The sequence below is a fragment of the Mugil cephalus genome, chromosome 1 (genome assembly GCF_022458985.1).
Source record: "Mugil cephalus isolate CIBA_MC_2020 chromosome 1, CIBA_Mcephalus_1.1, whole genome shotgun sequence".
In the NCBI taxonomy this organism is placed as follows: Eukaryota; Metazoa; Chordata; class Actinopteri; order Mugiliformes; family Mugilidae; genus Mugil; species Mugil cephalus.
The window spans coordinates 3,247,295-3,271,800 of record NC_061770.1 but is presented as its reverse complement, the minus strand read 5'-3'; the positions used below and the strand labels follow the sequence as shown (position 1 = coordinate 3,271,800).

General features: G+C 40.8%; 1 protein-coding gene across 2 annotated transcripts in view; it reads left to right on the top strand.

Annotated features, from left to right (window-relative positions):
* The window catches only part of LOC125022730 (nephrocystin-4-like), a 159,667-nt gene that overhangs the window by 102,227 nt on the left and 32,934 nt on the right, over window positions 1–24,506 (top strand). For both annotated transcript variants that reach the window (XM_047610754.1, XM_047610012.1), the window contains exons 13-17: window positions 1,524–1,681; window positions 4,932–5,123; window positions 10,273–10,460; window positions 18,309–18,469; window positions 19,041–19,224. In XM_047610754.1, coding sequence (XP_047466710.1) covers window positions 1,524–1,681; window positions 4,932–5,123; window positions 10,273–10,460; window positions 18,309–18,469; window positions 19,041–19,224 — 883 coding nt within the window. The remainder of the gene's footprint in view (window positions 1–1,523; window positions 1,682–4,931; window positions 5,124–10,272; window positions 10,461–18,308; window positions 18,470–19,040; window positions 19,225–24,506) is intronic.

Here is a 24,506-nt window from a genome sequence, read left to right as displayed (position 1 = left end):
ATGTTTCCATAGTACAGCAACCATAAGCATTTTTTAGCCAGTATCACATAATCTGTGTGCTACTGTAATTACTAGTGCTCAGGATGTCTCTTTATCCACAGCTGAAAACTAGTCCCCAACAAAAGCACAATTCTCTTCTGTTTGAGTAGCTCTTTCTTAAACTTCCCTGCTGTCTTTGGAAATGCAACGACACATTTCTGACCCACTTTTAAGAGTCTGCATCTTCTCAGAGAACCAATGGGCTCGGGGGCTGGAGGCAGGGTGCGAACAGTAGGGAATGGATTGAGAGATGGTCTAGCACATTGTTGGCTCTGTTTTATTCATGGCATTCATGGGAACAAACAATATAGAATGAGATGCTGTTTAACACAGTGCAATCCATCCAAATACTCAATCCCATTTACTGCGACATGCCTTCTCGCCAGAGCACCTGCTGTTTGTGAAAGCCTCATTTGGACGTCAGGTAAAATTGACTGAGAGTGGGTCACTGGAATTGACTCCTTGCAGCACATTCAGTGTTAGATAGAGACATGCGTGCTCCATAGTCTGTCTTTGTCGCAAACGTTATACCATCAGAGCTGACTCATCTTTTCACAATCTATCTCAGATATTTGGCTTTTGGATAGCTGGGGAAATTGCACAGGCACGCCTGACCACTTTCTCTTGGTGATATACTACGCTCATATAAAGTGAATTTATAGAGCACCTTTTACAAGCAGGTGTGTCATACAAAAGAGGTCATTGAAGTAACGCAAAATCTATGAACACAAAAACAGAGGCAGCTGTACATATACCAGGCATGTGGAGTGAGCCCTTTTCAAATCCAGGAGGAAATATAATTATTAAATTTCCATTATAACTTTGCATTGTTATTCTGTTTATCATTCACATGGTGATGCATTCATGATGCTCCAAATATAACTACTGAGAGGAGTATCTTTACCACTAGGCTTTGGTTTCTACAGTGACAGACAAGGCTACTTAATGCCTTGTAACTTACAGCATAGCAGGGCCTGTATAATTAATGCAGACATGCACAAGTAAGCCCAGACCAGGCTAAGCTCTGCATGTTTCCTGTGACGTATGGCTTCTATGTATTTGAGATATGTTCTCCTACTGTAAGTGTGGCATTGGAGCAATCGGAGTATTAGTACATTTCTAAAATCCACCTCCAAGCTGTCTCTCTTATTGCCGCAAAGCTTTAATCCAAGCCTAACAGGTTTTAATTTATATAATTTATAATAATTATAATATATGTCATTTTTCATCCATCCACATGCAGTTTGGGCTCTTGGATTTTTGGAATTTTTGCCTTCCCTTAACTTTCATAATGTTACACATATGTGGCCCATTTGAGTTTATTTGTTACTTAGATAGAATAAATAGTCATCTTCTATGTAACTTATGAATGTCCACCTTGTAAATAGTAAGCTGTCTTAAAATCCAGGTATGCAAGGTAACAGGAATCTTAATTTCGATTGATTTTGATTGATCATTTCTTCCACAATCTGACTTTGTTCTAGGCCCATTCGGCTGTCAGCAACATTGCCCACCTGGAGATGGACCTTCAGCGGGAAGGGGACAAGTCACCTTCAATGCAGGATGAAGGAGACCAACTTAAGGAGCTGCCCTTCACCCCTGTCCATGCCCCTGTCATCACTCTGGGGATGAATGTGCCGAGGTGAGCCACTCGCTCTGTTGTCAGCTTCAGACGTGAGCAATGATCTGTCTTGGAACGTAAGAAGGATTTTATGCTCTACAAAGCCTCCGTGACAGGTTTTGTTGAAGGTGTTATCAACAAATGTTTTCCATCAGCTTAAAAAGCCGACAGTTAGACAAAAATACTCAAAAAGTAAAACAAATTAAATGTCACAGGTTTGTCTCACAGGACCTTGTTCATAAAACGTGCTGAATATTACTTCCTTAATCATGTCATTTTGTGGCTCTTTTCTGCCTCTGAATTATCATCATTCATGTACATTTAATTTCATTTATAGTGGCTCCAGATCTGCCCTCTGCAACACAAAGCTATTAAAGGTCTTCTATAAGGAGCCTATGGGTATTGTTGCTGGCATCAGCTGTGCAACATGGATTGCACTAAAGAGGCCAGCTGGTATATGTGGGCAATGATGGATGCTTATGATGTGCAGTCCTGAAAATCCATTAGCCACTGTTTTTTTCATCTCATCTCATCCCATCCATTCCCATCCCATACCAGACCAGACCAGACTAGACCATACCATACCATACCAGACCAGACCACACCAGACCATACCATTTCATACCATACCATACCATACCATACCAGACCAGACCAGACTAGACCAGACCATACCATCTCATACCATACCATACCATACCATACCATACCATACCATACCATACCATACCAGACCAGACCACACCAGACCATACCATTTCATACCATACCATACCATACCATACCATACCAGACCAGACCAGACCAGACCATACCATACCATCTCATACCATACCAGACCATACCATACCAGACCAGACCAGACCAGACCAGACCATATCATCTCATATCATCTCATACCATCTCATACCGTACCATACCATACCATACCATACCATACCATACCATACCATACCATACCATACCATACCATCTCATCATAGCTCAGCTCAGCCCATCATCCTGTAGATAGAATAAAATGTAATTGCAAAGCACATAATAATGAAGGGTATTTGTGACCTAAACATTAGTTTATTAAAGTGTTGCTGAAGTTAGCCTTTTTTCAAAGCCAGGGTTACATTTAACACACAACCAAAACCCACCTGAGTGACTGTGGCTCAGGTGGTAGAGCGGATTGTCCACTAATTACAGAGTTGATACCAGGCCCCTTCATGTGCTGAGGTCTCCTTGGGCAAAATACTGAACCTCAATTTTCTCCCAATGGCAGGCCAGTGCCAGTGTGAGTGAATGGGTAAATGAGAAACATTGTAAAGTGCCTTGTGCAAAATTAATGCAGGTAATTTCTCATGTTTATGGTGGTGTATGTTTATAAATAAAAGGCATACTTTATGGCTTTATAACTGAGATATACTTAATGAATACCCTTAAACAGCACGTGGAACCTTTACAGTTATATGCGTTATGAATGATCAATACACTGCCATGTTTACTTAATTCACACTTATTTCTTCTATAATAATTAAATGAAAAGGATACTGAAGCAAAATATTCAAGCAGCAATATGGCCTTCCTGGATGAACACATGTGGAGCTTGAGGATGCTGTACATTCCCTGCCTTTGCTGCACTTCTGTGATTAGCACCTCTCTACAATTTAACCTCTCCTTTCCAACATGAGAGAGTGACTTGAGTGTTACTCATGTCTGTTCGGAATGGTTGCAGAAAGATGCCACTTGAGACAGCATTTAAACACGTTGCAGTTGTATCTTTCTTGTTATCTGGTGTGAGCACCAGCACGGTCCTTTATCACCACTAGAGGTTCACTGTCACTGGCTGAGGCTTATCGATTGTCTCACTAATTGGCAACATGTGTGCTCTGGGTGGTATAGCCCTTTGCCAGTGTGTGTAAGAATTCAGCTCGGCACCAATTTAAATAAGTCATTTTGTCAGCCTTGACATCCCACTTTGGCTAATAGTCTGAGTTTCATTTGTGAGTGTGAACTCTCGTGATTAAATCGAGCTGTAAAGGAGGGGTTTCAACTGTGCTCGCAATTTACAATCGTAATATCAGTGGTAATATTGCCAGGTCTGTTGAGATGGAACAAAGGGTGAGAAAGTGCATTCTGCAATAATGGACACAGTAACTCAGAAACAAGGCTTTGTATTAGCACGGTGAGTTTGTAAATAAGCAGCTGGCGCTGAAACAGCTTCCCAATCCCAGAGTTTGGATCCAGACACAATGCTGTTCAGTTCAGTGGGCTGAAACATCTCTGCCTCCTCACTCAGAGCCAAAACATCTTTTTGACTGTTTTTAGTTTGGAATGACCCACTTCTTTGAGAAGAACAATAAAGTCTGAAGAAGTTTAATTGAAGTTGCTGTGCATATCTGATCGAGCCCCCTATTGAAATAAAAATGACGGCTTGAATATTAATCCACTTGGGCTAAATTAAGACGCAACTTTGAGCAATGGGGTGGAGAAGGAAAGCATGAAATTGACACAGCTGGAGGGGAAAACCCAATCGACTGCCTCCTTCTCTGTTGTTACCTTAATTAGTTTGATCAAGGCTTTATTCTTTTGCAAATGTGACACCATAGGCTCAACTGTTTACCAAATGGACACAGGCTGCGTTCCTGTTATAAGCCCAAACATTATCGTTCATTTTTCAATGCTTGCACTTTAGCCAGCCATCTGTGCACTGTGTTTATCATACTGAGAGTGTTTGGTGTCGGCGTTGAAAGTAGAAGTTATGAATGTTACCAGAGTTGCGGAAAAACAGGTGGCCACTATGATTAGAGATAACTGCCAATTATGCTAGAAAATCCTGAGGGAGTGCTTTGGCATCCGTCCTCTCTCTCTCCTGTAAGTATTGTTGCTGCTGCTTGACGGATATTACTGACATCCCTGGGCTGTCTAATCATTGTTTCACCACATTTCTGTGAACCCCACATGTATATTTAAATTCAAGTTTGGTTTAACAAGGTCAAGTGACTAAACTGAAGTTATCTCCGAAAAGATAAATTATCTTGAGTCAGAGTGGATCTAAGATGAACAAAGCTGGGACTGAAACCATAAAACAGCAATGCATTCCACTCACACCCCAAAAGATTTTCTGCCTCGTTTACAACCACAAATCACCCAAGTGAGGCCACTGCAGCAGAGGCTGAACGCATTACCTCCTGCTGCTCGTAAAGCACCACACTCGCCGAAAGTCCATTCAGCTTGGTGAATGATCGATGTGTGCGAATTTGAACGTTTTCTCTACTCTCTCTAGCTCCTGCTCGGTCAGCTCCAGGAGTTCTTTGGCCCACCTCTTCTCCGCTGGTTTTCCTGACATTGTGGACACAAGTGGGCAGGTAGCAGAAGTCCTGGACCCCACAGAACCCATTCCCTTTGATCCCCAGCGGGAAGAAATTGACGTCCTAAAGGGAAACCTGCTCGTATTCCAGTTTCTGGCATTTACCAGGTGAGGCCTGCAACACTGTTAATATTGACCGTCATTAGCAGCTCATATACTGCACAGTTATTGTCTTATACACTCGCTTGCCACTTTATTAGGTACACCTGTTCAATTGCTTGTTAACACAAATAGCTAATCAGCCAATCACAATTAAATGCATTTTGGCGTGTAGAGGTGAGAAGACAACTTGTTGAAGTTCAAACCAAACATCAGAATGGGGAAGAAAGAGGACTTAAGTGACTTTGAACATGGTATGTTTGTTGGTGCCAGACGGGCTGGTCTGAGTATTTCAGAAACTGATGATCTACTGGGATTTTCACGCACAACCTTCTCTAGGCTTTACAGAGAATGGTCCAAAAAAGAGAAAATATCCAGTGAGCAGCAGCTGTGTGGACGAAAATGCTTTGTTGATGTGAGAGGTCAGAGGAGAATGGACAGACTGGTTCCAGATGATAGAAAACTCAAATAACCTCTCATTACAAACAAGGAATGCAGAATACCATCTTTGAACGCACATCATGTGGAACCTTGAAAAAGATGGGCTACAGTAGCAGAAGACCACACTGGGTACCACTCCTGTCAGCTAAGAACAGGAAACTGAGACTATAGTTCACACAGGCTCATCAAAACTGGACAGTAGACTGGAAAAACTTTGACTGGTCTGACAAGTCTCGATTTCAGCTCCGGATGTAAGGGTCAGAATTTGGCATAAACAACATGAAAGCATGGATCCATATATTGATAAGCTCCTGAAGTATAACTGAAACCTCAGTTATTTGTGCTTCCAGAAATGTCGCAGTTGCTGTTTTGTTAGTGAAACAGAGCACCCATTAATTTGACAACAGTGCACCGACATCCTTTTGCCATTTATCTGTATGGTGGAATATACATCCTTTAGGTGTTTTGGTTGACGGCCAAGGACAATAACCCCCATGAGAGTTCCCTCACTTTTCTTTTTTTTAAATGGCAGCCAAGATTTCAGCGTTCTTAAACCAGGCATGAAGTCCTGCCAGTCATCCTCCACTCACATGTCAAGTACATACCCACACACAGCATTTACACATACAGCCACAGCTGCAGAAAAAAAACATATTTCCCGTCAGCATTGGCTGAGTAGTACCTCTGTCAGCATCCCATCACAGCAACGCTGGGAAGAGGGGATGCTCCTCCAGCGGGCATCCCCTCTTGACAGAGGCTGACAGTAGAGGAGGGCTGCTGAAGGACGGGTACAAAACAGTCCACTTTGGTGTCCTTCTATCTTGTCATCAGCACTGTCAGCAGTGCTTCTACTGTAGTTGTCTTGTTTATCATGGAGTCGCTGCCATGGTGCCATGACCTCCTGTGTACAAACCACAGTCCAGCGTAATATCTTGCTGTTTAGAGACATGTGATGCACACTGAACACAAAGCTGTGTGTTAATGGATACAGTAGGTCTGCTTTCGATTACAATTGACTCTTTGTTGTTCTTCTGATTGGTCTGCTGACCACCCATCAGAGAGCCCCTACCCATTGTCAGGTCCCAACCTCCCATATTACTGTAGTTAGGTTAGACAAACAATAGCCATGTGGTTGTTCATTACCATAGACATATGTTGATAACCTGTAATTATAGAGTCTAGTGGTAACATGGAGATGAGAGAGATAACGAGATGAGCTGACTAGATAAAAATTATAAAAAAGTAAAGAATCACAATTAGAGTTTCAGTGTCTAATGGTTTCAAATAATTGCTAAGCAATAAACTGGGGCTGAGTACGAGCATTCTGGTTGGTGGTCAACCAATCAGAAGGCCAACCAAGGGTGAATTAATTCTTGTAGCTGAGACCAGATATTCTTTTGTGTATCATTACAATGTGTAGGTTCGGATTTTACCAGAATTTTTTAGAAGTATATTTTATATCCTGCATGACTATAGGTAATCACATGATGTAACTCTTTTTTTTTTTTTTACTGAGAAATATGGAATATGGAAATGTATGTCTCAGACTTGCTAGCTGCAGTCCTTACAATCAAACAATGCACTGACTACCTTGTTGTGACAACAATCTGTGTGTTGTGCGTAAAGTACTCTTGATACATATGAACACAAGCCATGGTTTAGCACACCGGAGAGGAGGGAAGAAGTGGCAGGCAAGAGGCTAAGCAGCAGCAGCAGCAACAACAAGCACTTGAAATGTTGTTACAACCCAAAGGCATAAAAAAATTATTGGGGCTGCATCTTTTTTTCCTCCTTCCCTCTGCTCCACAGTTATTTTTATCAGTGAGTCTTTTAAATATTGTCAGGGATTTATGAAAAATGCCCCTCAGAATCTTCCAGGAACCAAGGTGGGTCCTAAAATGACTTGTTTGTTCAAGCTGCCGTGATTGTGACTGTTACGTCCATCGGAATAGGCTAGGGTTTGAGCGGAGCAACAATAAAAGAAAGTTCCTGGGAAGAAAGGGCCGGAAAAAACACATACTTACAGTATTTATGCACTGTGAAAATAACAAAACCAAATAACTGCTCAAGGTGTAACAGAAACCAAGAATAATTTCAGCTACAACTACCAGCTATAATATAAACTACAACAAAAGCCTAAATTACGACGCCATCCCTCTGCACTGAGGGAGTCATTTCAGCCCAGAGCACACAGGCAGCCTGATTACTGCCCAAATGGCCCCCTTGGCACACTGTGGCCTTTCTCTCCATCTTGGTACTTATGATACAACTCTTATGAGGGAACATCTGCGCTCAGCCAGTGGAGTGGGTGGTGTACCCTACAGGAGCCACAAGGGAGAGGGAAAAAGGCGCACATGAAAAACTCTCAAACCATGTAACAGTGATGTCACTGTATCCTGCAGCCTGTACGTTTGAGCCTCTAAAGCTAAAGTTGCTGTCTAAATAGCATTAACAGTAAACATTAAACCTCTACATATCCAAAAGCGCCTGAAAGAGGTACTGTATGTCAGCATGTCACCAGTAGCTCTTTCTGTGGTGCTTTTTTTTATGGACTCTTCGTGTTTGACTGTGGTGTACGATGGAGTGACCATCCATTGGTGTATTCAAGTTAGCAACTGTTAGAGCTGTCCATTTTCCCCTGTGATGTTCAGAGGGAGGCCTGAGTTTCAGATTGAACTTCAGGGATGCCATGCTGAAGCGAAGGTGAAACACTGGAGAAGGAGGTTACGTCTGTGCCCAGCTTTAAGACTCTGTGGGTGGATGGAGACGTGCTCCTGAGTGTTGGACTTTACATCCCTCCCTCAGCAGACGAGGAAACAGCATCAGACAAGATCTGTGCTGCTGTTGCCATGCAACAGTCCAAACAGCTGAATCACCTTGGACATGTTTTACTCACTATTTTTGTAAATTTGTTCATAATGATAATTCTTTACATATTTCGCTTACACCATTTTCTATCTCATTTTACTAGATAATACTTAGGACTTATTTTGTTTTATCTTTCTTTTTATTTGTGTGTTTTTTGAGAGTGTTTTTTCTTTATGTGCAACCAAGATACTGTGACCATATAATTTTCCTCGTGGATCATTAAAGTCTGTCTAAGTCTACACTGTCCCATATATTCCATATAAACCTTCACTTTTGGTCCTCCTGGTTCAACTCCACTGCTGTTGTTGTAAATGTTTGACGTCCACACATACCATAATGACTTGAAAACTACATTTCTGGAGGGGAATTTGGTTGTATGAAGCGAGTTATATTTTCAGATTACAGCAAAGTGTGCAGGTAACGTATAGCTGTTAGTTGGAGACAGCTCAACAAAACAGCTACTGTAATTCCAGAAAGTATGGATTTTTACTTGTTTTTATGTTGCTGCCAAGAAAGCTTATTTGATCCAAGGTCATCTAAAGGCAAACCGAAGTGCGACCTAAAGCCACGCTCTAACATATTGTCTATCTGCCTGGCTCATTGTAGAGTGGGGTGATCGTGAGTTACCTCATAATCATGACAAACAGGTATGGCAGGCAGCGATTTAGGCAGCGGCAGCAGTAGCACTTAGGCAAGCGGGGAGCCTGTGGATAGGCAGTGTAATTTCTACCTCTCGCCCAGGCGCCATAATTATCAATCTTGTCTGTTTACAGAATGAATATTAATGCCTGCTCCTCTTTGAAGATGGAGCATGGTAGCATTTTTAACAGTGGAATGCAATAGTGGGTGATTGACTGGGAGGTCACACGCCGCTCTTATTAGATTCCACTATGAAATCTGTGGCTCTGACAGCCTGTCCATGGTCACGGGGGGTCCCACAGCACTTTTTTTTTAAAAACTCATTATTACTGAATACTCAGTGACTGATTGTTAATCTATTCATCAGATGGCTAAAAAAGAAGCCCGTACTCAAAGTTAATCATTATTTAATGTGTGCAAAGCTGAAATTGAGTGCTTACAGGCTCGCCAGGAATTTTTGTGGGCTGCATTTGCAGTTTGAAGTGTGGGATTAGAGATGTGTATGTGTGTGTGAAGTCACGCTCAGAGGGTGGTGTTGTATGAAAAGCAATACACTGCACCAGGAGGTTTTCATAGCCACGCAGACTTTTTTTTATTTTTTCTGAATAGCAGTCCTAGTAAACAAAAAATAGGATTCCATGTGTGCTAACAGACTAGAATAAAACCGTATTTATACACACATTTCATTTCCACAGAACTTTCCACACAAGTTTTCATTCTGCTTTAAAGAAGCTAAGCTCTCTGCTTATCATGAATTAAATGTGTAACCTCCTCAATCAACAGACTGATTTATAGCCACTTTAAAGATGTGATTTACCCCCTTAACTTTTCATCCTCCTGTTGATTATTGGGTTTTCAATTTTAAGTAGCTATAAATCTGAATCACCGACTCTGATAGGACCTGCAAGAACTGCATATTTAATCTTTTTCTTTCCTGGAAATGTCTGAGGTAAATCATAAGCTGTAATGTGATTTACTCTCAGGGTTTTAATGACATTTTCAACTGTAAATTCTCACACAGACATGCCACCCCACTCAGCGTATTTATTTTGTAATAAAAAGATCACAGAATTCATTCATTCGTCATCAACATTCAGGATTGTAAATCAGTCGCTTAAACATTTATTTACACGTACATTTGGAGTGTTGTTTATAGATAAAGAATCAGCAAATATTTTTTGGAATAATCAACCACTGTTTGTTTTGACAGAATACCGGTGCCGGGTGTTGATCCTGATTGGCCTGACAACATCTACGTCACCTTCCAGTTCTATCGCTTTCCACCAGTCACGTCGCAGCAGCTGACGCTACTCACCAGTGACAAGGCTCAGCACAAAGCTAGTGATCCACTTCCCTGTGTCCTGGCCTCCATCAACAAAGACGGCACTGTCAACAAAGGTAAGGATTTGCAAGCAACATACATGGATCAGACATTATGACCACCTTCCTAATATTATGTAGGTCTCCTTTGTGCCTCCAAAACTGTTGTGACTCATCAGAGAATAGTCATGGTCCTGTGGTGTCTGGCAACAACATGTTGTTAGTGGGGGTCTTTGGGTCCTATGGGTTGAGGGGAGGGGTCTCTGTGGATCATCCCACAGATACTTGATCAGTTTGGGATCTAGTGAATTTGGAGGACAGGTCAACACCTTGTGCTGTTCTTCATGTTTTTAGTTGTTCCTAAAGTGTTTTGTGTGGCTGCATCCTGCTGGATATGGCTGCTGCCATCAAGGACTGTCATTGGTGTGGGGTGGGGGGGTCTGATCTGGTCTAGGTGGGTGGTACATGTCTAAATAACATCCACATGAATGACAGGTTCCCAAGTTTCCCAGCAGAACATTGTCACAAGATGGTCAGTGTTGTGTATTTCTGCTGTCAGTAGTTTAAATGTTTTGGCAGGTCGGTGTATAATGGTTCTATGGCTGACAACTACAAAATGAATTCTTCATGCCCATGCTCTGTTAAATACACACACTTATGCGTAAATTTATGACATCGATCAGGAACTGTGTCAGAGAATCTGTTTCAGATTATGATCATAAACCAGGGCAGTGATTTATTTTACTGCTGTCCAGGTTAACATTGTTCGATCACTTCCTACAAACTTCAAGCTCATTCCACGATGCACAGCGATCTTCTCTGATGCTGAGGCACTTCCTTTTCAATCAGCAGAGCAGGCGCTGATTGATGTGTCGTCTATTCATGTAGCAACTAATGAAATGGAAGAGATATTACAGCTTCTGACAGAGCGTGATATTGAACACACCAACAACACCCTCCCCCTACCCCTTTATTCCTACACCTACCCATATTCTTCACTCCACAGACACACACTCCAGTCTAACTCTGTCAATATTTCTTAGTCTGTCTCTGCTTTCCTCCCAGTTTATATCACCCAGTGTGCGCTTCCTCAAAGCCCTCTTACATCAAGACAAATCCTTCCACATATCCTGTGGCTGGGAGCTTTTCCACCTGTTAACAGACCAAACTCCTAATGCCTTCTTTTCTTATTTGAGGGATTAAGTGTTTCTCATTTAACCATTTGTTAATTTACTGTTTAACAGTAATTGTTCAACATATGAAATAGCAAAATGTCAGAATGTAAGAGATAAACTGAGTTTAATTAAATACATAGAATTACTGGGTAAGGCAACAACAACACTGTAAAACCTGTGGACGTTTATTTGTAGATATGGTAACAACAATTCTAACACCACAGTCCAATATGTTGCCTTCTAATGTTTACTGTGGTCATGAGAAAAGTTTATACTAATATGACCAGATTTTTTGATCTGAGTTGTCAATAACTAGAGACAAAGAAGATGGTGCTTTTGGCAATTTGCGTAGGATTAATAAAGACCAAATTATGATAAATAATATTTCATCAATAGGACAGAAGGACAGATTCATTTGATTAAGTCAGTACACTTGTTGTTATAGCCACAATGTACTGTATTTACATCATGTTAACTAACTTTTGATATACATTTACACTACATTTACAATGACATCGACCATTGTAACAATCATCTGACTTGTGATAAACCAACAAATATATTCCTCCTGTGTCTCTCCTTCTCAGCTATTTTCCTAGCTACCTTTACAGTGATCACCAAATTCACACCAAGAGTGTCTGAGGGATAGCTGAGTGTCAAAATTGTGTGTGTGCATGGCCAGTGTATACGTTGCTTCATCTAACTGGTCAAGTATTGCATGCACAGTGTGCATGAATGGTAAATATAATGTTCATGAATAGATTGTTCTTATTCAGTGTATGTCAGTACAGTGTTTGTTCCTCCTTCAGGAGCCATGATATTTCATTGATCTTTTACAGTTTTGTGTATGAATGGCTGAACACCAGTGGACGTGCTTCAGCAGATTGAGGGTCATAGTCTTTCCACTAGATGCTTCAAATTGTCGATCGGATTTAAATCCCTCTGTACAATGTCTAGCAATGAGTTGATTGATTTTTGCTTTTTCTTTCCCATTCTTTGAGAGTCCTTGCAACCTGAGGCAATACTTACTGCTCCTGCATTCATGATTCATTGCTCAGGCGAGTTGTTGGTATGGTTTGCTGTGCGGCCGTGTGAACACATTAGGCAGCCATGTTTGTTTGTTTGTTTTATCGAACTGTGGCGTTTGTGATGTGCTTGACTCCTTTAATAGTTGGCGTTAGGGAGAGTGATTGTATAACCTAATCCAGACCACACTTTTTTGCTTTTACTATTTTCCAATTAAAGACTTTCCAGTGTATCTGTCGCTGGATGCCATCATGTTGACTCAGTGGGGAAATGATCTAGAATTACCCAATCCATCGTCCAGGCTATAAACAGCTGTAAAGTTGGACATTTTAACATTGGGCTCTATGGATATTGACTCACTTTTGGATCCTCCGGTGGCCTGGGGAGGAACTACAGCTCAGTGCTTGCTTCATTTTTCAGCCCTGGGGATTGGTGCTTGGGGGCGTCTGACTGACCAACATTCAGTGTAGCGTGAACAGACACGTAGCTCTGGTAGTCAGAACCAACAGCTATGAGAAACCTTTGTCAGAGTCTTGTTTCTCTGTTGGAAAGACAGAGACTCTGACAGAGCTCTGACACTCACTAGATGCACATTCATGGTCCTTTCCTATAAGTGGCTCTTGGCTGTGTGTGAGTCTGTGGCAGAGTGTCAGTACACAAAATCCCATCGGGTTTTCTTGGCATCTACTGTAGCTGCTGAACATCATTGTCACTGTGAGCATGGCAGGGTGCTGGCTTTAGCATTTAGCTCAAAGCATGGAGCAGTTTACTAAATGCTTTTTGTAGTTCAGTAAAACCAAATGAAATGATTTAGCCTTTTACAGTGAATCAATTATAGTATTAAGACTGATTCAGTTGAATGTTTTACACATGTCGCAGGGACAGTTTGATTTGATAATTGATTTTTTTTTCTATCCAGCTGTCAAGTTAGCCACACTATATATAAAAAATAAACACTGCCATGTGTTAATTCTAATATGTGTGCAAAGCGGTACATGGCAGATCTGCTCTAGAAAGTATCCGTTTTTTTGATTTGGTGATCATCTCTCTACACAGTGACAGATTCAAAACAGCCTGTCTGGACACATTAATGAGATACAATACAGTAAACTTTTGTCCCAAGACACTGCATCTCCGATCCCATCTTGAGACTGGAGGCTCTAACTGACAATGGGTCATTAGAGCACCATTCATTGGAGAAAGAGGACAGGGTCAAACAGTCTCCTCTAACAACAGCTATCTGATCATTAACAGACACCATTCAAGCGATTTTCTGATTGGTTATTCCCACAATGTTCGGATTTAAACATCAACTCCCCACTAGGGCTGTGTGATACCGCTATTCTTCCTTTTGCCACAATACCAAGTAATACCAAGGCTAATTATCCCAATACCGATATCGATACTTCTAGTCTACTTGTGTATATGAAAATGACAACTTTTACAATGAAATGTAATTATGAAAATTGTATTTTATACCTCTGTATAAGAATTAAACAAGCTGACAAATATCAGCTTTCTTTTTAATCAGCTGAATTAAAAGCAATCAATTAAAGACAAGCAAATAAACAAGTCAAATGAAAAAACACTGTGATGTATTTTCACTATATACCTGGATATTGCCTCCCTCTCTAAATTTAAAGGTCTGTCTCAGGTGTGAGGGCATTTCCCTGCACTCAATCATGCATTTTCATGTTACATCATTTTTGTGACCAAAGAACACAGTCTTTTTCTCCCAGTCAGACTGGAGGATACTGGTATTTAGAAACAAATCATTTCCTTTTTGATATCAGGTGACTCATGAACTCTTATTTTAACAGCTGATTTCAGGAAGTTTTTTCACTATTACTTGAAATAAATGTGAATGGTTAAACTGTGTGTAATTGAGTAAAAGTGTTCGTCGGAGACTAAATGAATGATACGGAGCTTCAACAAAAGAGAACTTCATTGTAAAGTCAATGGTAGAATCAATGTAAACAGCTAATGATGCAGTCACAACAAATCAATATGGAAAATGATTATGAGCAATTATTAATCTGGGAGAAGAATAATCCAAGATATGCACCACACAGCAAGAGTCCACCCACACATTTTCTTTGTTCCCTTTGCCTCCTGATAAAAGACTCTGTGCTTCACTGACATACAGTATCTGCAGCATATTGTTTCAGATTGTCCAAACATCCGTCCCTTTCTCAAAAATGCGATTGAACACCTTGAAGGATTTCCTAAAATCTGGTTGACCCGGTTGAGCAGGCGCACCGTTAACTGAGACTCTCACCACATGATTCCCTTTCTCTGTTCACTATGAAATTAAGGTCTAAAAAGGCCCAAAATAGATTTAATCAAATGGGCAAATATGTTGACTTAGACTGGGGGATGAATTTAAATTTGGTGGTTGAAGGTCACTGCGACCTCAGAGAACAAGTTTTTGCCTATAACACATGCAAATGTCTGATAATGAACTGGTGAAGTGATTGCATTTTATTTCAAAGTCATCTTGTGTGGTCATAATGTTCTGTAAAAAACCCTCTTTTCACTCCTTCACTCATAAAGCTATGTTTTATACATAGAAATAATCTTACTGGTTGCTGTAAGCAAACAACTTCAGGGCTGGTATTTTTAAAGTGGCCAACTCAAAGGTTTCAGCTCAGCGTGAGTTGAACTGTCATTGTTTTAATAGATAAGTCAAGTAATAAGTGGCCTTGTATCATTCTGTGAGCAACAGTGGTCAGGTTTTAGTCTGATCACAACAAGAGTGAAAATAATTTGTTGCCTCTATTAGAAGAGGTGAGAAGAGGTGTACAGCCAAAAAAAAATTGTTTTGTAGACGAGAGTTTGATGAACATAAGCAAGGTGCTGCGGATGCTGACAAACATGTTACATCTCCAGTGACTACTTCATAATAAAAGTCTTTTTATCATTTAAATACTTTTAATGTGAAGCGGTAGCAGTAGGAAATGCTCAGTTTGCATTAGCAAATCACATTGTCCAGACTCTCAGCTAGCATCTTTTGATGACTTAGCATTGTGCATTCATATGCACACGTTGCTACTGAATAAACGCAGTTTCATTTCACTTTCTTTGAGTATTTGTGACAGGATCATATTATGTAATTTTTCCATACATATATAAATCAACATGTCTGGGGGACCTTTAGCCAAAACATATATTTGAAAAAAGTTCATCATATGTGTGATATTGCAGTGAGAAACCCTGATTCGCCAATAAAAATAAAGTTACACTGGTCTCGTACCCATAATGCTCCGGTTGGCATCACTCTCCACTCCATCAGTGCTCTGTGCATTCTCGCTGTTTTCTTTGCCTGCAGCCCTCTCGGTGTTGTTGAGAGTTGTTGATCCCCTGTAGGATTTTCAGCCTGGCCAGCCCGCTGTGTACTCACCAGGCAGGCCATCCAGGTTAGAGGGAAGTCTGTTGGGTGCCGCTTTCTCGTCTGCAGACCCACCTGCACACACGCTACCTTGTACTACCCCTGGGCCAGTTCTGTCAGCTCTTCCCTGCTCGTGAGCACAAACACACGTAGCACAGTCTGTCTCACTCTCTCGTTGCTACCCTTCCACAGCACACAAGCCCAGAGCATGCTGGGAGAATTAATGGTCCAAGTGGAGAGAGTTGGCGGGTGGCTGAGGAGAAGGAAGGAGGACTGAAGGAGCCTGACTTGGTTAGGTTGTAGGAACGAATTGAAGAACAGAACGGACAGAGCATGAAAATATCAACACTACTCTGGCCTTACTCTGCCTTCCTACGTCTGTTTATCCTTTTCTTGAATTCTTGCAAACAGGTCTGTAGCAGTATTTAAAAATCTTTTCTCTGACACCCTATTTAAATTAAGATATAGAGAATTTCTAATGTCTAATTTTTGAAATTATTAGAGAAGGAGTTTTAGTCTCATAACAGCTCCATTCATGGATGATGCCATGAGAAAGGTACAATGGGATCTTTGAGAAGCTTAGGTTGTTTCGTTACATATATTGGATGAAATCATGAGGTGGAAATCTACATTTCCAGGGTAGACGGACAAACTGCAGCTTGAAATGATGATCAGCTGTTATGGTTTAAAAGTTCCAGTTAAGCTATCATGGACATCATGGTGCTCATTGTTTTTTAAATGGTCATTCAGACTGTCCAAATATAAACATAAGCAGATCTATAAAGTGGAATAAGGAACCAGTGTGTGCGGGTCTGTTTGATGCTAAGATGATAAGATTCTGTAAGCTACAGATAACTACAAATGCGTGCCTTAAACAAACCTTTTTATGCGAACCCTGAGAAACACCCCTCAGAACAGACTCAGTTTTCATACATGCATCATGGGAATACCAACACGCACTAAAGACGTGCGTTTGAAAAAGTTTTCCTTCATTTCATGTGATGAGAGAGTCTCTTTAACACAGCAGGTCTGTCACCAAAGGTCCTCATTACTCTGCTCCTATCCAGCCAGCTCCTTCTCTGCATGTTCAACTTGTGGGAATAAAGACAACGTGAGGGCTTTGATACAGACTTGAAGGGTTGCTGTGGGGGGTGAGTGGAGGGATTCTGGGATTCAAGTTGGCACACAGAGCCACGCTCACACCTTTAATGAACACACGTGGCAACAATGACATGCTCTGGATGGTTGGGTTTTGGGTGTAGCTCGGTGCATACAAGAACTACTCAACTGCTGAGTGACATTGCCGATGACTTTCTTTGAATGGCTTGTTCTTTTAGTCACAGCGTCCTCAACATTTTTGTTTGCATCCTTAGATGTGACCTTGCGAGAGAAGACAAATTAACAAACAGCTCATGGTCTGCAGATTAACTTAAAACCTTGAACTGTGTGTTAGTATTTCCTCTGGAACTAAAACTCTTCAAATGTCCTCCTCTCCAAGGTTCAAACGTGTCAATTGCGCATGGGCTGCCATGACTTTATCCCACTTGTCATTAAATCCCCCTTGAGGTTTTTTGGCCGTCTGTTTGGCGCCATCATTATCTAGAATTATGGGAACCCTCGGGTGCCTCTGATTTTGCAAAATAGCTTTATACTCCCTGGTTATTGTACTCTCACGCTGTGCAGTCATCAGTCATAATGACACCCAGTAGAGGGCTGGGACTTCACCAGTTCCGATCTTTCCACATGGCCGATGACAGATATTATGACTCTTCCTCCAAATTTAAACCCATCTGGGTGGAAGGAAAAGCCTGGTAGTAATCACCATGGTCACCCTTTCATTGTGTGTGTTAGAGGTCAAAACTGATGGAGCAAACCTTCATTCCCAAAGATGCCTTACACTTCCAAAGCCCAGGATCAGTGAGTCATTTGTCAGTCTGGACAATGTGATTTACAGCTAACTGAAGCTATAAAAGCAGTAGTAGCAAACAGAGCAGTTTACGACTACTACTCAGAATATACAGATGTAAGAGCTGTTATTACTGTATGTGTACAGTTCTTGTGTTTTGACTTTTGTTTGTGTCTTATGTGTACAACCTAGGACATAGGTGAAGTGATAGCACAGTTCAGAGTCACACCTCTGACAAGTAACTGATAGCAGTAACGCAGAAAGAAACAGTTTTAAATGTGTCTAAAAAAAAATAGCTTTGCAAAAGTTTAACCAGTGAGAACAGTGAAATTAGTTGTTTGTTTTCTTCTGTATTTCAGGTGTCCACATATTCAATGCTTTTATACTTTGTCCATAGTTTTAAATAGCTGAAGTCTTCTCTCCTTGTCCAGGCTCTCCAGGTCTGCAGGTGCAGTTCAGAGTGGATGACAGTTTCCTGAGGCCAGGAGAGAAGCGCTGGTTCCATCGCTACCTGGCCCTCCATACCATGCACATCGATGTCTGGGACAGTGACTCATTGCTCCTCATTGGTTCTACTGCCATAGAGCTCAAGGTACAAGACCTGTATACTTAATAAAGGACTAGTCTGTAGTCCTCGGAGGGATCAACAAGCTGACTAGCTACTTTAGAAGGATCCCTTTGTATCAACACAAGGAGCGTAACTGAATATTGTATTCAGTTGGTTACAATATACAGCTTCACCAACAGATACCTCTGAAGCCTTTAAAAAGTTATAATGTGATTAAAAGTAGTGGTTTCCCAAACTCACCTGATATTACTACAGGCCAATCTCTTTCAATCATTTTTTTGTGTCACATTATTGAATAATTTAGTTGTAGAGTGTGATGCTGTTAAGTGTTGCTCCTATTATTCGTGGTAAAGGAATATATCCATTTATTTTTGAACTTGGACAGATCAGTAAATAAATTATTTTTTTGTGACATTTGCAAAGAGAAAGCATTTAGTATTTAAAAACCAACTGCCAACAGTTCCTAAGCTGTTCATCCATTCATTCATTTATGTTTGTGTTTCATTTACCTCAGACATCTTGATTAGAGCATATGTGTTGTATACGCTGTACTGATAATAACTGCATCTCATGGAGTTTTATTTTGTATTCCCAGTACATGCTGCGTCAGGGTAAATCAGCAGTACAGGCCCTTCATGAGGTGGAGGTACTGACCACTGACTACGTGGGTGAGGACACCTTACTTACGGGCACAGATCTGGGTCGACGCTCAACCTCCAGCCCCATGACAGTTCATACCCTGGTCAGAGGACGGCTCCACATACGCACAGGCAACATAGGCAAGTACTGATGCATTTTCTTGAGCCTGAATTACTGGAGTCCTACTTTGCATACCAAATTAGATCTGTATTTCTTGTTCATATAAAAATATTGATCCTTATAATTGGTTATGAGAATATCTTTCATCATCTGGGCATGTGTTATAAATGAATTTGGCAGCCGTTTTGTTCTGCCCTCTCTTACTGTAGAAGGCTATTGACATTTATTACAGCCTTAATAGAAGAAATGGACAAAATGAGCCATCACCTGCTATGTTTCAAGTTATGAAGGACTCTGCTGAATTGTCAGTCATTATAAAACAATGGCCCACCTCACAGGTAAATGTTATATGATTAGATTGAAATTACGGAAGCATTAATGGGTTCATGACTTTAAAACTGCAGATAGTGAAAGTGAAGGTGGTTTCAATGGCTTTATGTACTGCTAGTTAGTTTGTAACTTTCAATAAAGGTTGTCTTTAATCTCATAATTGGCATCAAATAACACCTTATGTTTCCATGGTTAAAACCAGTCCTACTCAATACAGAGCTGCCAGACAGCAAAGTGTTTATTCTGTGTCTGATATGGTCATTATTACTTTAACTGTGAAGTCATCCAGGTCATGCTATATCCAAAATGGTTAAAGAAAGGTAACTGGACTCTTGTAGGAAGCTTTTGAGATGTTACTGTAATGCAATAGTACAGTTACAATACAATAGTAGAGTTCCTTTATTCTGTGTGACCGTTTCGGCCCCTCAGTGGTCCAGCCCCTTTACATAGCTCACTGAGCTTACCTGTTTCACTACGTCAGGTTAGACAGCTAGTCATCCCTTGTGTTTTCATGCACAGCTTAGTTGAGCTAAGCTCAAAATTTTCTGAATGCCGGCCTTGTCCCAGTTTACATGCAACAGAGACAATCAAATAACTGATGGGAACATGTCCTCCTCCTCCACACTAGGTGGTGATATGTGTGTTTTCAGTGGATTAATATGACCCCCTTTCATATAATACACGAGTCATTCATGTGGCAGACCAGCATTTCAAACAACAAGATGGATAATGGTACAGGTTTTTAATCTTGTACGTAATGTGCAAGCTACTTGTGGTGCAGATAAGATGTGTGATCCTTTAGGTGATTCTTCTACCAGCTGTTTTACCTTCTTCTACTGCAACCGGCTTTGTTGGATGTTTTTTTTCCACAAGCGTTGTCTAGTTTAACTCCGATTAAGGCACATATATATATATATGTGCTGGGGAAAATCTGTTTCCAATCACATTATCTGGGTGTCTTAGTCGGATAAGGGGTAAAGAGAACTCCGATATTAGTCAGAGTAACGCGTTTACATGCACTGAAGTTGTCCAGTTAGAGTTGAATTAAGGCAGTAATTCTTTTTTTTGCATGCCTGTAAATGTACTGACATTCTGACGAATAGAAATCAATCAAACACTAAAACCCATCATGCTATTTTTATTAGAAACTGAGCTCTTTCTGTTAGTATCATTGATCCACCACAGACAAACAACTTGATCCTGTGCACACTCAAAGAATCTGGCTTGTGTTATTTTCAGTTATTTTTCTGAAGTTGAAGATTGCTTGTCCTGTTAAAGCAACTGAGTACTGGACAGTTCCTTCCATATTTTCTTGTTATCGATGTCAATCTTAATGTTACATGAAAGGTAGAACATTGTGCACTTCTTAGATAAGCTTGCATCCAGCAAACCGATGTTGAATGGAGACCCCTTGCAGTAATGATGACTTGTCAACATAGAATTTCTGCTTTTCAGTGGAAATTTCCAGTCTTTACCTGGCTGTCTGTCCAAACAGACAGATCAAACTAATAACATGTAACAAGAACATTTCCAGAGCGGTCAACATCCTTAGGCACTTGTTCATAATCAGTTTTCTCTTTTCTCTTGCTGTGCCACCCATACATCATTTCTACTAGGTAAATGAGAGAGCTAATATTCTTTACCTTTACACATTACTTGGTAGCGAATATACATTGAGATGTGGTGTGGATAATGCGCTGGACAAAATTCATCAGACCTGACAGATAGTCTAACTTTGTATTGCTGTTAGCACATGAAGACACAGATAAAAGAGACCAAACCTAGCACTGGCTCTAATGGGACGCAAAGAGGAGTTGAGAGCATGTGCATGGGATGAGGTGTGAAAAGCTTTGTAGCTTTGAAAACATGATGGTAAATGTAAGCAGAGCCAGGAAAGTAAGTACCTTTCAAAAGAAAATCCACTATCAGTATCTACCGATTCTCCGTCGACATCTGAAATATTTATGAGTGTTTTATATTCAAGTCGTTTTCCAGTGGAGGCTTAGATTATGGAGTGAGGTTGTCTGTTTACTTTTAGTGATGTGTAGTGTTAGGAAATGACAGTGAGACTGCTGCTACTTTGAAACTTCCCATTTTCAACAACAGCAGGCTGAGGCGTGCACGCTTGCAAGGCATACACTGTTCCAAAGCAAATATCTCAATGTGATAGTTCCACTCCGCCTAGCGACTGAGCACCTTGCCTCTTCCCTTGCACTCATCCAATTTGGGCCTGGCGTGCCCCTGCAGCGCGATGGCAGCTGACGATAGCTTCCATGCCATTAATCAACTGTTGAAAGGATACTCCCTCTAATAAACAATGCATCCTTCTCCAGGCTCCGGAAACTCTTCGGAGTGGCATTGTTGGGGCTAAATATGCCAGCACTTTCTCATTGCGCTTATCACTCAGAGCAGGTTTCGAGAGCAGTGGGTTATTGGGCGTGCTGGGGATGGAAGGAGGAGGGTTGTGCCTGGCATGTAAATTCCAATCAAGGCTCAGATATCCATCAGACGGCCTGGCCGACAGTCACAATCAATTTGGTGAGGGAGTACTCGCAAGCACTTTCCTTTGTTTCTGCTTTCATCTGTCTCTGCTCTCACCTCTATCCTCCCTCTTTATCACCGTCTTCCTGTTTTCTTCTTTCTATTCATCCATTTACCTCTTAACCTTCTATCACACATTCTATCTGTCTCCCTGTTTGTTTTCCCCTCTCACCTCTCCCGCCTCCACTGTGTTCCTCTGTCTGCCTCAGCTTTTTACATCAAGCCATAATGAATCAGTACTCTTATTTTGTGGGTGGTAACGGATGTGAAGTATAGCTTTGATGGAAGGGACGCAGAGACACATGCACAAACATCTCAGTAAATGAGACTTGCACATACAAGAGCGTGTGGACAGCTTGTCTGATGAGGCAAAAATGTGAAGCCAACAGGTAGGGTATATGCAGATATCATGAAGGAACCCTGTAACTCCAATTTTTATGATTTTCAAATTCAATAGAAGGATTGCATGTCTTCTCTGTGGATTGGAAAAGCCTTCTACCTCTAAACCCTTCACAGGAATGACCTAAAAAAAACATGTACTTCTGTGTTGACACTGTGCAGATACAGCTCTGGAATTTTAGCTAGAGAGGGGAAAGAAGGTTGCTTGAAATTGTTGATGATGAGTGCAAAAGACTGGAAGAAGTGTGAGGCAGTGTGTCGGGAAAAGGAGTTAAAACAAAAAGTCTTGGCCATGCAGTATTATACCATAATTAAATCTTCTGCAGGACAGAAGGTATTTATTTCTTCTTCTTGGGTATTTCCCTGCCATATATCATTAGCAGTCTTCTGTTTTCTAATCTTTTAATTAATTGAATTAATTCCCTCATGCTTAAAAGATACAGCGCACACTGTTTCCACCACCTTTCTCGCACAAATTTTACTCACTGTTTCCAGTTTGAATGCTGTTAAGCTGCTATTGATCTGGGTGATGTATTCAATTATTTTACTGACACAGTTATTGTTTTTGAATGTTATCAAAAATGCCTCAAGTGCAAAATTGTGATTAATGCTTCTTCTGCAGTCGCTCAACAACAGTGCCAGCAGTTCTCTACAGTTACAACAGCAAAATAGGCAGCTGTCATTTACTTAAAGACGTCTGCATTTCTGAGCGCTGACAGTCCGCGGTGAGCTTCAGTAATGGCCGCCACTGCCACAGAACTCGACCGAATAATGTCAAAAAAAAATGGTCAGTTACTTCAGTGGTATGGAAAAGGTCCCATGTTTAAAACACAGCCAAGTGTTGTGAAGTTTGTAAAAAGTTACAGCACTAGCTCCAAAACCACAACTAAACAGTAGCACAAAAAAAGCACCAATGGAGAGAAGTTACAGAAATGCAGTCAAGTATGAGAAAGACATGGTACACTTTCATCAAGTCAAGAAGCCCGAGTTTGTTAGGATTCTGAAAGCAATCAATCCCAAGTATGAACCACAAAGTGGCAAATATTTTACAGCACTATTGTTTCTGCTACAACAAACAATGAGATTGCAAAGCCAGGAAAGGATTTTTTTTTTACTCTGCAGCATCTGATTTATGGACACCCAAGCAGTCTGGATGTCTGACCTGTATTTGTATTCAGACCTTCTCCAGTCATGGCCTACAAGTTGAGATTTCTCTGATTTCAAAGATTTTTCAAATTACGTACATTGGCACATTGTTTTTGTTGTTGTCTGTTGATGTTGCACGTATACAACATAGAATTTATGTAAACAGAAAAAGAAATTGATCCAAATAGTGAATTGAAAAAAAAAAGAGAAACCCAGAGCGTCGATGTGGTGAGAAATATATGACTCTTTAGATACAATTAGAGCTTTGAAACTTCATTTACTATGTGAACCACGGTGTTACATAGTTAGCCTGTTAAAACAATGTTATTTAAAAGTTATACTAATTGCCCAGTAGAACACATTATAAAGTTACATTGTCAGGTTGATCTCTGCCTCCACTTTACACCATTATATTTCCCAAGCAATGCAGTCGTGACGAGACACAGCTCTCTCTCTCTTTTCAATTAATCATGCCTTTCCTTCACCCATTTGGGAATTCATCAGAACCAGGATTTATTGAACAGAAAATGAGTGACAGACTGTCATTTCCAAATGAAAAAAGTGAAATGCCAAATGATATCCTTTTTAATTATCACAAGGTGGGATTGACAAGTAATTCATTAAATGGTAATGATATATGCTGTCAGGCCTTTTCAGTCATTCTATAAAGCAGCCTTTATTAATAGCGTTGTAAAGGACAAAAGGAAGTGGCTTAGTCAAATAATAGAGAGTTGTGAAAACATGGCTGGAGCGCTGTGGGGGTTTGCTTTTGCTGCAGCAAATGAGGTCTTGAGGAAGAAAGACAGCGCTCCCTCACAGAAATCTGTAGGAGCAGATGAGGAGTGTTTAAACCATGACGGCCGCCTGCTTGTCCCCTGAAACTGAT